Source organism: Chiloscyllium punctatum, chromosome 16, assembly GCF_047496795.1.
Source record: "Chiloscyllium punctatum isolate Juve2018m chromosome 16, sChiPun1.3, whole genome shotgun sequence".
Lineage (NCBI taxonomy): Eukaryota > Metazoa > Chordata > Chondrichthyes > Orectolobiformes > Hemiscylliidae > Chiloscyllium > Chiloscyllium punctatum.
The window spans coordinates 27,794,742-27,808,468 of NC_092754.1; the positions used below are offsets into that span (position 1 = coordinate 27,794,742).

Consider the following 13,727-nt stretch of genomic DNA (forward strand, 5'->3'; position numbering starts at 1 on the left):
AGAGTGTTATGGATTAGGCCAAACCACTCAAAATATTCTTAAGCAGGCAGCCCTAGACCTAACTTTGCAATTTGTTTTGTTAAGTGTATGGTAAAAATTACCCAGAGTAAGATAGCTAGGTTGACTACTAGATTTTAGAACAGACAGAAAATTTATTCACCAAATTACACAATGAAGCACAAAGAACATAATAATAAAGAACCCCTATTCAGCTAGACTTAATTATGCTGTTCTGAATACACACAAGACCCAATAAGCAAACTCCATTTAAAAACCAGTATAAATGGAACACATGCTTACAGGTGAAGTTGAAGGCAGAAAAGAGTATTTCCACAAAGCTCCCTGTTGAACTTCTGAGTTCAGACTGAACTAAAACTGCTCAGCTCAGATCAGCTAGAGAGCTGACCACCCCCCTCTCTTTATACAGGTCACTTCTAAGGCATGACCACTTTGGCTTGAAGTCTCATCTGTTTACATATAAACAAAAGGCCACTCAAAATCCTTATCATTTCTGTACCAAACCAGACTGATTGGAGTCCAGCCTGGTTTACTGCCCCTCTGAAAAAAAATCAAGGGCAGAGTCTTCTTGAGCCAAGGAACAGCTTCTAGAGAAAAAAGGGACTAGCTTTGTGACAAGAGTGCAAGTTGCTGGAGCATTGGCAGACATCTTTGTATCCTCTTTGGTCACAGGTGAGGTCCCGGAGGCCTGTGAATCTCATGTTGGTGGTAAGGAAATTATTGGAAAAGATTCTCAGGGACAAGATCTATTTGCATTTAGAAGCAAATGGACTTACTAGTGATAAACCGCGTGGTTTATGTGGGGAAGGTCGTGCCTCACTAACTTGATTGAGATTTTTGAGGAGGTGACAACTATGATTGACAAGGGAAAAGTGGTTGATGTTATCTATATGGACTTGAGTAAAGCCTTTGACAAAGTCCCTCATGGTAGACTGATAGAAAAGGTGAAGTCACATGGTGTCAGAGTGAGTTGGCAAGATGAATAGCACTGATTGTTAACATTGTAAGGTGGTTTCATGGAGATTGAAGTTCAAGTGGCTGGTTATAAAATTCTAGATACACAGGAGACAGAGGGTAGCAGTAGAAGGATGCTTTTCACAAAGGAGATCTGTGACTTGAGGTGATCCATGGGGATCAATGCTGTGATGTACATAGATGATTTGGAGGAAAATGTAGCTAGTCTAATTTAGTAAGTTTGTGGATGATACAAAGATTGGTGGAGTTGCAGATAGTGAGGAGGATTGTTAGAGGATACAGCGAAATACAGACTAGTTGGAGGCATAGGCTGAAAAATGTTAGATGTAGTTAATCCAGACAAATGTGAGGTGATGCATTTTGGAAGGTCAAGTACAGGTGGAAATTATACAGTGAATGGTAGAAACCTTGGGAGTGTTGATATGCAGAGGGATCTGGGTGTGCAAATCCATAGATCACTGAAGGTGATAGTGCAGGTAGATAAGATGGTAATGATGCCGTAAGCGTCTCTAACTTTATTTGGAAAGGGCCGTATAAGGATAAACAAGACATCCTGCAGTTTTACAGTTCTGGTCACCACACTGCTAGAAGGATGTGGATGCTTTGGAGACAGTACAGAAAAGCTTTACCACAATGTTCCCTGGTATGGGGGATTTTAGCTGTGAGAAAAGGTTGGCTAGACTGGGTTTGTTTTCACTGGAACGCAGGAGGTTGAGGAGTGATCTAATAGAAGTTTATTAGATTGTGAATGGGATGAATGGTGTGGGGGTGTGGAGGCGGAGTTTGAGATGTGTGAGGCAAGTTTTTTTTACCCTAAAGGTGGTTAGTGCCTGGAACCCACTGCCAGAGGAGATGGTGGAAGCAGCATTCAAGAAACACTTGGACAACGACACGAATAGGAAGGGAATAGAGGGATATAGATTCTGTAAGTGAAAACAGTTTTAGTATGGAAAAGCAAACTGTGTCGATGCAGGCTTGGAGGACTGAAGGGCCTGTTCCTGTGCTGTATTCTTTGTTCATGCCAGAAGATCATCCTGTGAACTTTCCGTTCTGAAACAGTTTGCAGCTGTGGGATGAATAAGTATTCTCATCTTGAAATAAATGTTCTGGGGAGAATGACTATTGCAGTAGGATTTTCAAACTGGTTCCTTGACTGCTTCATTTTGTGTTGTATAACTGTAGTGGCCCATAGTAGAATCTATGATGTATGTTAGCACTGATTGTTAACATTGTAAGGTGGTTTCATGGAGATTGAAGTTCAAGTGGCTGGTTATAAAATTCTAGATATGTCATCTTGTACTTTGTGGTTTGATTCTTAAACAGTTATGTGTATTTCTTTGTAACATCGTAAATTCCTGATTTTATGTTAATTCTGTTTCTCCAGATACAGTGTAGGAATGTGTGGAGATGGAGCCAATGATTGTGGGGCTTTGAAAGCTGCAGATGCAGGAATCTCGCTCTCAGAAGCTGAGGCTTCAGTGGCATCCCCGTTCACTTCAAAAATAGACAACATTGAGTGTGTCCCAATGGTCATTCGGTGAGTTTCTTGATAGTTTAATGGAATTTTTTGTGAGGTACCACTCTGCTTGCAATTATCACCAATTTTGAAAGAGTATGTGTGACCAAAACATAGGCCAGGGCACTAACTAGTGCTGCTAACTACTGTTAGCATACTACTTGTGTCACTACTGGAGTCACTGCACAATAACTGTTACTGTCTGTTCTTGGGACCTTAGCTGTCTGTATCTTCACACATTGAATCATTTTATATCTGCCTATTCAAAGTACGACGCCCTTCTCCCAGTTCCAGTGTAAAACAAGTTTTTTTTCTTCATCCTTTTCAGGGAAGGACGAGCCTCTCTTGTCACATCTTTTGGAGTTTTCAAATACATGGCCATGTACAGCATGATCCAGTTTGTTTCTGTGTTAATATTATACACAGTAAGTATACAAATGCTGTATAGTGGATTTATGTATACTGTACACTGAGTGGTTTGCTTAGCTTATTTCCTTGTGAACAGATTGGCCACAGTGAGAATTAGAAGGAAACTAGGTGGTACAGGTGGTTGATCAGTACTGGGCCTTGTACGTTGGAGGGAATGGGATTTATTCTCAAGACTGCCCACCTGCTCATGGCTATTTCACTGTGAGAAGATGGTGCACACATTGCACCAGGGAACAGGAAATCAGACAACTTCTTTATACCTACACATAGTTATGGAACAGCAAAAACTTGAAACTACAGACAACTCGTTGTTTAGTCTAGTAGGAATTATTTGATGTGGAGAGACTCCATAGAAGATAGGTTAAAAACAAGGAACAGTTCCCTCTGAATTGCTTTACCTGTCTGTTTCTGAAGACATTGGTTCATTCTCTTCCATGTTTGTCAGGTGTGTCTCCCAGTGCCTTGCCTAGTTGACTATTCTCCCAGATCTGATCATTTTCTGCTCTGACCTTTACCACATCTGACCACATACAGTCAATGTGGCAACTCCTGACCTACAAGATGAGCATGCAGCAAAGACCAATCATACTGATCATAGTTTTTAAGATTTTCTTTCTTTATAGAGGGGTTCAGTCTCCTCAATCATTTGGGGGGGGGGTTTCAATTGTGACTATTATACTTTTTTAAAAAAGTTCTAATTCTATTCAAAAGTAATTTAAAGAAAAAATTTAAATGCAGATCAACTCTAACTTGGGTGATTGGCAGTACCTGTACTTTGACCTGGTTATCACTACAACTGTGGCTGTCCTTATGGGTCGAACAGGGCCTGCGAAAGAGCTTGTGGCACAAAGGCCTGTGGGAAGTCTGATCAATGTTTCAATCCTTGGCAGCCTGCTCTTACAGACCTTATTGGTCATACTGATTCAGGTCCTCACCTACACAGTCACTACTACTCAGAGCTGGTAAGTCTGTCACTTTTAATTCCCAATCTATAGCTATTCTCTTGAAGGTGTTGAGTTTAAAATGTACTAAACTGACACAGTGAAATAGTAAGCCATAAAGAATATTCCGAAGTTTTGTGTTTCTCTGTTTGGGACTCACTTAAATGACAGATCCAGTGGCATCCCAGGGTTAATGAGGAGGTTGGTGGGGGGGAAATTATCTGAAATTTTCACTTCTGGGTATTTGCTTTCTCCTGTTGGTGTGTATGAATTTTCAAGTAGGGCAAGGACAGGTTGTCCTGTGACTTTTCCAGATATGACTATTTCACTTAGATTTCCATTTGGCTGGAGATACCGGAGGGTAGCTGGTGCCACTGATTTATTTTAGCAAGGTCAACAACATTGGGAGAAACCTCATTGTTTCAGTCTGTAAGTTTGTGCGCTATGGGATAAATAGCGGTGCAAGATCCTCAACATGCTGGATTTGGAAAAGTTAACTCTCTTTTTCCTCTCTACATATGCTGCCAGACTTGCTAAGTTTCTCCAGCACTTACTGTTACATTTAGGCAAATCTGCATCAGAGAAGTGGGACACATTGAAAAAAGAGAGAGAGAGTACAAAGCCAGTTTGTTCCAATAAATATGAAGGGTGGAACAAATAAATCCAGCAAACCTCAGATATCTAGGGACATACAGGATTGAGTGAAAAGAAAAAGGGAGGCTTACGGAAGGTACTGAGGTCTCAAAACAGCATTAAAGGAATGTAGAATGTGCAAGGGGAATTTAAAAAGTAAATTAGGATTTTCCTTTACCTGCCATTATCCTTTCATGCCCTTATGATTTCCTAAGTTGTTTTACAAGTACATTAGGGGTAAAAGAATAATTAGGGAAAGTTGGGCCCATTTAAGGACCCAATAGTGTGAGGAGTGATAGTGTGAGGAGCAGAAAAAGTAGGGTGTGAAATACATAAATTATGTTGGTGTTCACGAGTGAGCAGGATGATGAGAGTATTGAAATCGGGGAAGAGGATGGTGATATATTTGAAGAAATCAACATGCGGAGCATGTTCTGAGTTGTCTAGCAAGCTTAAAAGTAGATAAATCTCCAGGGCTGGATAAAATATCACTGTCAGTTGAGTGAGGCAAGAGAAGAATTAGCAGGTGCACTGGCAGTAATTTTCAGTTCCTCTTTGGCCTCGTGAGAGATGCTAGAGAACTGAAGGACAGCCACGTAGTCATTATTCAATAAGGGAGGAAGGGATAACCAGGAAACTGCAGGTTAATCAGTCTAAACTGAGCCATAGTGGACTATTGGAAGCCAGGCTGAGGGTCAAATTAATCTGCACTTGGATAGGAAGAGATTAATCAAGAACAGTCAACTTGATTTTGTTAAGGGATGTTATGTCTGACCAACGTGATTGACGTTTTTGATGAAGTGAGGAGAATTTTGATGCGGAAAATGCAGGTGATGTCGTCTTGGATTTCAGTGACGGTCCTGTATGCGGGACCAATATTAGGGAGCCCGTGGATCTAAGAGAATTTGGCTCGTTGGATCCAGGGATTGGCTGAGAAGTAGGAACCAGAAGTTGGTGGTCAAGGGGGTTTTTGTGATTGGAAGCCTGTGGCCACAAGGATTAATGTTGGGTCCCTTTTTATATATGAATGATTTAAGATGAATGAAGGAAGGTTAATGTAGTTATGCCAGACCTACAAGATGAGCATGCAGCAAAAACCACTGATAATTGTTTTTAAGCTTTTCTTCCTTTGAGAGGGATTCAGTTTCTTCAATCATTTGGTTTCAATTGTGGCTATTATATTAATTTAAAAAGTTCTAATTCTGTTCTAAGGTGATTTAAAGAAACACATTAAATGCAGATCAACTCTAACTTTTTGTGACTGGAAGCCTATGTCTACAGGGATTAATGTTGGGTCCCTTTTTATATATGAATGATTTAGATGAATGTAGGAAGGTCAGTGTAGCAGGTACAGACAAAAAAAAATGGTGGGGTGGCGAATATTGAGGTGAATAGCCTTAGATTACAGGATAGAGATGGGCTGGTCAGAGACAAATGGAATTCAGTCTATAGTGTGAGGTGATGGACTTGAGCAAAACTAACAAGGTAAAGAAATTCATGAATGGTAGGATCCTGAAAGCTCAGAGGAAGCTTGATTTGCATATCCACCAGTCCCATAAGGTAGGAGGGCAGATAGATGAAGTGGCTAAGAAAGCATTTGGTATATGTGCCTTTATTAGCAGAGCCTATTGTGTAGGAAGGATATGCTAAAATTGTACAAAACATTGATTAGGCCACAGCTTGAGTATAGTATACAGTACTGGAATCCACATTATAGGAGTGATGCGATTACACTGAAGAGGGTGCACAAGAGATTTACTCACATGTGTTTTAGTTATGAAGAGAGATTGGATAGACTGGAGTGTTTAACTTGGAGCAGAGGAGACTGAAAGGGGACATGATTGAGATGTATAAAATTATGAAGAGCATAGTTAAGGTAGACAGGATGTAACTTTATTCTTGGTGCAAGAATCAATGATCAGCATAGGTTTAAGTTAAGGAGCAGGAAGTTTAGAGGGGATATAAGGAAATCTCTTTCATCCAGAAGGTGGTGGGAATTCAGAATTCATTGTCTGCAAGGATAGTAAAAGCAGAAACCCTCAAAATTCTACTTAAATGTTTAGATGTGCATTTGCATTGACAAAGCACTGGGCCAAATGCTGGGAATGGGATTAGAATAGTTAGGTGCTTGTTTTTGACCAGTACAGACTTGAAGGTCTTTTTCTGTTACTCTAGAATCTGTGTGTAAGATTAGCTGGTCAGTATTCAGTGGTCAAAAAAGCATGAGTTCTGTTTGAGGCGATTTAGAATCCACAAGTGCATTTGGAGATGAGGTAAAATCACATTATTAAAAACAGCTGTTGGCATTCCTGTGTTTTCTGGTATTTGTGTTTATTACTTGTCTTGGCATAAGTGGTGAAAGTAGAGTCAGATCTATGGGTCCACATTCCTAATTCCAACTAAGGCTATTATGAAATGATCTTGCAGTGTAGCAGATTGAATTGCTTTGTCCAAATGATGTTTAATGGATTTGTTTTTTTTGTTTCTTAAGGTTTGTTCCTGTAAATGGCAGTACTTCTAACAAACTCCCGAACTACGAAAACACTGCTTTATTCTGTGTGTCTGGGTTCCAGTACCTCATCCTGGCAACAGTACTTTCAAAGGGTCATCCCTTCCGCAAACCTCTCTATTCTAATGGTACTTGCCTCTTTACTTACTGTTGAAGCTACAAATAGTTTATATCCCATAGGGTTGTAAAAATTATGATTTTAAAAGCATTGTAAATTCAACACCTTGGGTGTTTTAATATTATCTGCATATATACCATAATATTGAGTAAAAGTCCAGGTAATTGTTTGGTTCCCTTGTCTGATAGCACTTCCTGCCATAAAATGTGCAAGACCAGATTGAAGCTGCCACTTTCCCTGATGCCTGGCCACTGACTGACAATCTGATGTTTAGGAATTTGTAAGAGGAATAAACTTTAGCAAAAGCTGTTTTCATACAGCTGGTACACCAGCATCAGCTGACAATATAGAAAAATGGTGAGGTATGCCCACATAAATAAGAACATAAGAACTAGGAGCAGGAGTAGGCCACTTGGCCCTTCAAGCCCATTCCACTATTCAATATGATCATGGCTGATCTTTTTGTGGCCTCCGCTCCACTTACCTGCCCTCTCACCATAACGCTTAATTCCTTTACTGTTCAGAAAAGTATCTATTTTAACTTTAAAAACATTCAATGACGAAGCCTCAATGATTTCACTGGGCATGCAATTCCACAGATTCACAACCCTCTGGGTGAAGCAGTTCCTTCTCAATTCGGTCCTAATTCTGCTCCCCCTAATTTTCAGGCTATGTCCTCTTGTCCTAATTTCACCCGTCAGTGGAAACATCCTCATACTTCTAACTAATCTATTCCCTTCATAATTTTATATCTTTCTATAAGATCCCCCCTCATTCTTCTAAGTTCCAAAGAATATAATCCCAATTTACTCAGTGTCTCCTCCTAAGCTAACCCCCTCAATTCCAGAATCAACTTTGTGAACATCCTCTGTACCCCATCCAGTGCCAGTACACCCTTTCTCAAGTAAGGAGACCAAAACTGCACGCAGTACTCCAGGTGTGGCCTCACCAGCACCCCATACAGCTGCAGTATAACCTCCCTGCTTTTAAATTCAATCCCTTTAGCAACGAAGGACAAAATTCCATTTGCCTTCTTAATTACTTGTTGCACCTGCAGACCAACCTCCTGTGATTCATGCACAAGAACACCCCAGGTCCCTTTGCTTAGCAGCTTGCTGCAGTTTTTTACCATTCAAATAATAGTCCTTTTTACTGTAATTCCTACCAAAATGTTGACTTCATGTTTATTAATATTGTATTCCATCTGCCATACCTTTGCCCACTCACTTAAAGTATCTATGTCCCTCTGCAAAGTTTCGCAGCTCTCTGCACACTTTGCTCTGCCACTCATCTTAGTGTCATCCGCAAACTTTGGCACACCACACATGGTCCCCAACTCCAAATCATCTATGTACGTTGTGAATAATTGCAATCTGAACACTGATCCCTGAGGCACATCACTAGTTACTGATCACCAACCAGAAAAGCACTCATTTACCCTCACTCTTTGCTTCCTGTTAATGAACCAATATTCCATCCATGCTGATGCATTACCTGTATTGCCATGCGTCTTTTTCTTATGCAGTAGCCTTTTGTGTGGCACCTTGTCGAATGCCTTTTGGAAATCTAGATACACCACATCTACTGGGTCCCCATTGTCCATCATGCTATAACGTCTTCACAGAATTCCAGTAGATTAGTTAAGCATGACTTGCCTTTTGTGCTGTGTCTGCCCAATGAGACAATTTCTATCTAGATGTCTTGCTATTTCTTCCTTGATGTTAGATTTCAACCATTTCCCTACTGCAGAGGTTAAGCTAACCGGTCTATAATTCCTCACCTTTTGACTATCTCCTTTTTTAAAACAGAGGTGTCACATTTGCTGTTTCCCAATCTGCTGGGACTGCCCCAGAGTCTAGCAAATTTTAGAAAATTGCATTTGCTATTTCTCCCACTATCTCTTTTAGTACCCTGGGATCCACTCCATCAGGAGATTTGTCTACCTTTAGCTTCATGAGCTTGCCCAACACTACCTCTTTCATGATGATGATTGTTACCAGATCCTCACCTACCTTCATCTCCTTGTCAATGACTGGCATTTTACTTGTGTCCTCCACTGTGAAGACCGACACACAATACCTGTTCAATGCCTTGGCCATTTCCTCATATCCCATTACTGAATCCCTCTTATCCTGCAAATGACCAAAGCTAACCTTAGCCACTTTTTTTCATTTTATATATTTACACAAACCTTTTTCCTGTCTGTCTTTATATTCTGAGCTGGTTTACTGTCATAATCTATCTTTCTTTTCTTTATAGCTTTTTCGTGGCTTTCTGTTAACCTTTAAGTTTTTCCAATCTTCTAATTGCATGCTTATTTTAGCCACTTTGTATGCCTTTTGTTTCAATTTGATAGCCTCCTTTGTTTCCTTAGACATCTACAGCAGATTGCCCCCTTTCCTACATTCCTTGCTTTTCATTTGAAAAACTGCTTTGAAAGTGCTCCAGTGTTTGTCAACTGTCCCACCATAAAGTCTTTGCTTTCAGTCTACTTTGGCCAAGTCCTCCCTCATCCTATTGTAGTCTCCTTTGTTTAAGCATAGGACCCTATTATTGGATTTTATCTTCACACTTTCCATCTTTACTTTAAATTCAACTATGCTGTGATCACTCCTTCCAAGAGGATCCCTAACTACGAGATCATTGATTTATTTCTGTCTTATTACAAAAGGCTAGATCTAGGATAGCTTGCTCCCTTGTCAGTTCCATTACATACTGTTCAAGAAAACTATTGTGGATACATTCAATGAACTCCTCTTCAAGGCTACCCTGACCAACCTGGTTTGTCCAATCGCCATGTAAATTAAAATCCCCTATGATAATTGCTGTACCATTTTTACAGGCATTAGTATTTTCTTATTGCCTGCCTCAATGTGATATTTAAATCCAAGTGTTCTACTTAAACCAGCTGCATTACAATGGATGTGTTCTCTTATCTGGACCAGTCACACACGTACTTTGGCTATAAGAGCAGGTCATTGTCTCAGAATTCTGCAGTAGCTCACTACCTCATCCCCAAAGCCTGTCTACCATCTACAAGGGCTAAGTCAGGAGTGTGATAAGAAGCTCCAATAACACTCCGCACTATTCAACACAAAGCAGCCTGCTGAAGGGCACCATATCTAACTCTGGTCGTGGGAATGAATCTTTACAATGCACAGTGGCTGCAATGTGGTCCATATACAAGATGCACTGCAGCAACTCATCAAGTCTCCTTCAATTTAATCTCCCAAACTCAAGACCTATATTACCTGGAACAAGGGCAGCAGATGAATGGGAGTATCATGTCATGTAAACCACATAGTAACTGCTGTGCTGTTGCTGAGTCAAAATCATTGAACTCCCTTCGGAACAGCAATGTGGATTTACCAAGAGTTCAAAAGGATGGCTAGTTACCATTGTTTCAAGAGGAATTAAAACACTGTCTAATCTCAGAATAAATTAATTCCCTGATACTGTGTCCGTGTAGATCAATTCACTAAATGTAAAGTTTTGTTTTAAAAATTATTTATATACACATTAAGAAGTTTTACTATGTAATTTGTAAATCCAAGTTGTATTGTGTGCCCGAAATGCCTGATACCACTCTACAATTTTCTTTCAGTGTTGTTCCTGCTTTCTTTGATTCTGCTCTATGCTCTGATGGTGTTTCTGACACTTTATCCACTCCAATTCATCCGCCAGATTTTGCAGCTGATGCTCATCACTGATGTGAAATTTAAATTTTTGCTGCTGGGATTTGCAGCATTACACTTTGTCACTTCTCTTCTATTTGAGGTAAGAAATGGCTCTAAAGCTAGAGTATTTTAAACCTTGTGCTACTCAACTAACCACCTCTGTCCACGAAGACGTTGTAGAAATGGCCACTGCACAGTCATGGTGGAGACAAAGTCGTGTTTTCATACTGAAGATGCCTCCATCGTATTAGAAATGTTGAATTTTACAGTACTCGGGAGGCCATTAGGCCCAATGTCAGTACTGGCTCCCAAAAAAGTTATCCAGCTTGTCCCATTCTCTAGTCCTATCTCCATAGCCCTCTAAATTAATCACTTTCAAATGTACATCCGGTCTCTTTTGAATTTTCCTATAGAATCTGCCTTCATCAGTCTCCTAAGCAGCACATTCCAAATCTTAACAGATCTTGAGTAATGAAGTTTGTCCTCATCTCACTCCCAGATCTTTTGCTGCCAATCTTGAAATTGTGACTCCTTAGGTACTGACATACCAACTAGTGGAAATAGGGTACATAAAGATATTCTATCAAAATTATTCATATTTTTGATCACCTGTACAGGGTCACCTCTCATCATCTATGCACCAAGGAGAATAAGCCCTTTCATTCTACAGGTAGTTCTTCTATAACGTGTGCTTAATCAGTGTGAATTGACTATAACGTAATTGATTCGTGGATGTTGTTCGCATGAGGCGAAATTTCTGCTGAATGGGTATAGTGAGTTTTCCATAGCACGATCTTCAATAGTACAATGTTAAAGAAGAACACAATTATCACATTTTAGTAAATCGACCTGTATCTAAAATCCCTCATTCCTGATATCATTCCAATAAAACTCCTTTGCACCTTCTCCAGAGGTTTTTAAGGTTCTTTCTTAAATAAGATGCCCAAAGTTGAACACAGGATTCCAAATGAGGTCTGACCAATGATTTGTAGAAGTGTAGCATACTTCCTTGCTTATATATTCCAAGCCTTTATTTATAAACCCAAGGATTCTATAAGCCGCCTTAACTGTTTCAACTTGCCTGACCATCTTTAGAGAATTACGTACTTGAACCCCAAGACCCGTCTGCTCCTATACTTTCTTCAAAGTTATGCCATTGAGTTTGTATTGTTTCTCCATGTTTCTTCTTCTAAAATACATTACCTCTCATTTCGCTGCATTGATACTAATTTGTCAGGTGTTTGCCTATTTGGCCAATTTATCAATGTCCCTCTAATTCACTTGGGTCATCCTCACAATTCACTCTTGTCCCTTAGTATCATCTGGTTGTGTGAGACTGTTAGCATGCTAAATGGTGCAGACCTGGCAACTCATAACTGGGCATCCACGAGCTCTGTAGACCAAAAATATAATTATATTTGACAATTTGTCACCTAATCACCCAGCATATTCCTGAGTCTAACATTAACGTAAAGCTGGGAAATCAACTCTGGCTCAATGAAGAGTGCAGAAGGGCATGCAAGGGGCACCACAAGCATTCATAAAAATGAGTGTCAACTCTATGAAGGTACAGCACATGACTAACACAAACAGTAGAAGAACAGAAGAACTAGGAGCCGGAGTAGCTATCTGGCCCTTCGAGCCTGCTCCACCATTCAATATGATCATGGCTGATCTTTTTGTGGTTTCAGGTCCACTTACCCACCCAATCACCTTAATTCCTTTACTGTTCAAAAAAGTACCTATCAAAGTTTTAAAACCATTCAATGATGAAGCCTCAACAATGTCACTGGGCAGGGAATTCCACAGATTCACAACCCTCTGGGTGAAGAAGTTACTTCTCAAATCAGTCCTAAATCTGCTTTCTCCAATTTTCAGGCTATGCCCTCTCTTGTCCTAGTTTCACCCGCCAGTGGAAACATCCTCACTACTTCTATCTTAACTATTCCCTTCATAATTTATGTTTCTAGAAGATATCCCTCATTCTTCTAAATTCCAATGAATATTATCCCAGTCTACTCAGTGTCTCCTCCTAAGCCAACTCCCTCAACTCTGGAATCAACCTAGTGAACATCCTCTGCATCCCCTCCAGTGGCAGTACACCCTTTCTCAAGTAAGGAGACCAAAATTGCACGCATACTCCAGGTGTGGCCTCACCAGCACCATATACAGCTGCAACATAACATGCCTGCTTTTAAACTAAATCTCTTTAGCAATGAAGGACAAAATTCCACTTGCCGTTTTAATTACCTGTTGCACCTGCGGACCAACTTTGTGATTCATGCACAAGGATACCCAGGTCCCTCTGTATAGAGCATGCTGCAATTTTTTTACCATTTAAATGATGGTCCTTTTCACTGTTATTCCTGCCAAAATGGATGAATTAGCATTTATTAATATTGTATTCCATCTACCAGACCTTTGCCCACTCACTTAAGGTATTTATGTTCCTCTGCAAAGTTTCACAGTCCTCTGTACACTTTGCCCTACCACTCATCTTAGTGTCTTCCGCAAACGTTGACACCCTACATGTGATCCCCATCTCCAAAGCAATAGGTGAAAGAGCTAAGTGACCCCACAAACAATGGATTGGATCTAAGCTTGCAGTCCTGCCACATCCACTTGTAAATAATGGTGAATATTTGTTTTAAAAAGTCACAAGTTTTTTCCTTCATTAATTCCCTTCACTGCAATGCAGTGGTAGCAGTGTGTACAAGATGCACTACAACATAAGACTCCTTGGATAGCACATTCCACACCTATGATCTGTGCTACCTAGAAGGACGGAAGCTGCAGATGCAAGAGAATATTACCACCTGCAAATTACCTTGAAGTCTGTCATTATTCTTTATATTGAACTAAATTGTTTTTCTTTAGTTGTCAATATGTCAAAATGCTAGAACTCCCTTCC

General features: G+C 40.1%; 1 protein-coding gene across 8 annotated transcripts in view; it reads left to right on the top strand.

The window, feature by feature from the left end:
• Positions 1–13,727, top strand: part of atp13a2 (ATPase cation transporting 13A2) — a 131,346-nt gene that overhangs the window by 115,425 nt on the left and 2,194 nt on the right. For all 8 annotated transcript variants that reach the window (XM_072586592.1, XM_072586594.1, XM_072586593.1 and 5 more), the window contains exons 24-28: positions 2,378–2,530; positions 2,838–2,934; positions 3,677–3,900; positions 7,004–7,149; positions 10,744–10,916. In XM_072586592.1, the coding sequence (XP_072442693.1) occupies positions 2,378–2,530; positions 2,838–2,934; positions 3,677–3,900; positions 7,004–7,149; positions 10,744–10,916 (793 nt within the window). The remainder of the gene's footprint in view (positions 1–2,377; positions 2,531–2,837; positions 2,935–3,676; positions 3,901–7,003; positions 7,150–10,743; positions 10,917–13,727) is intronic.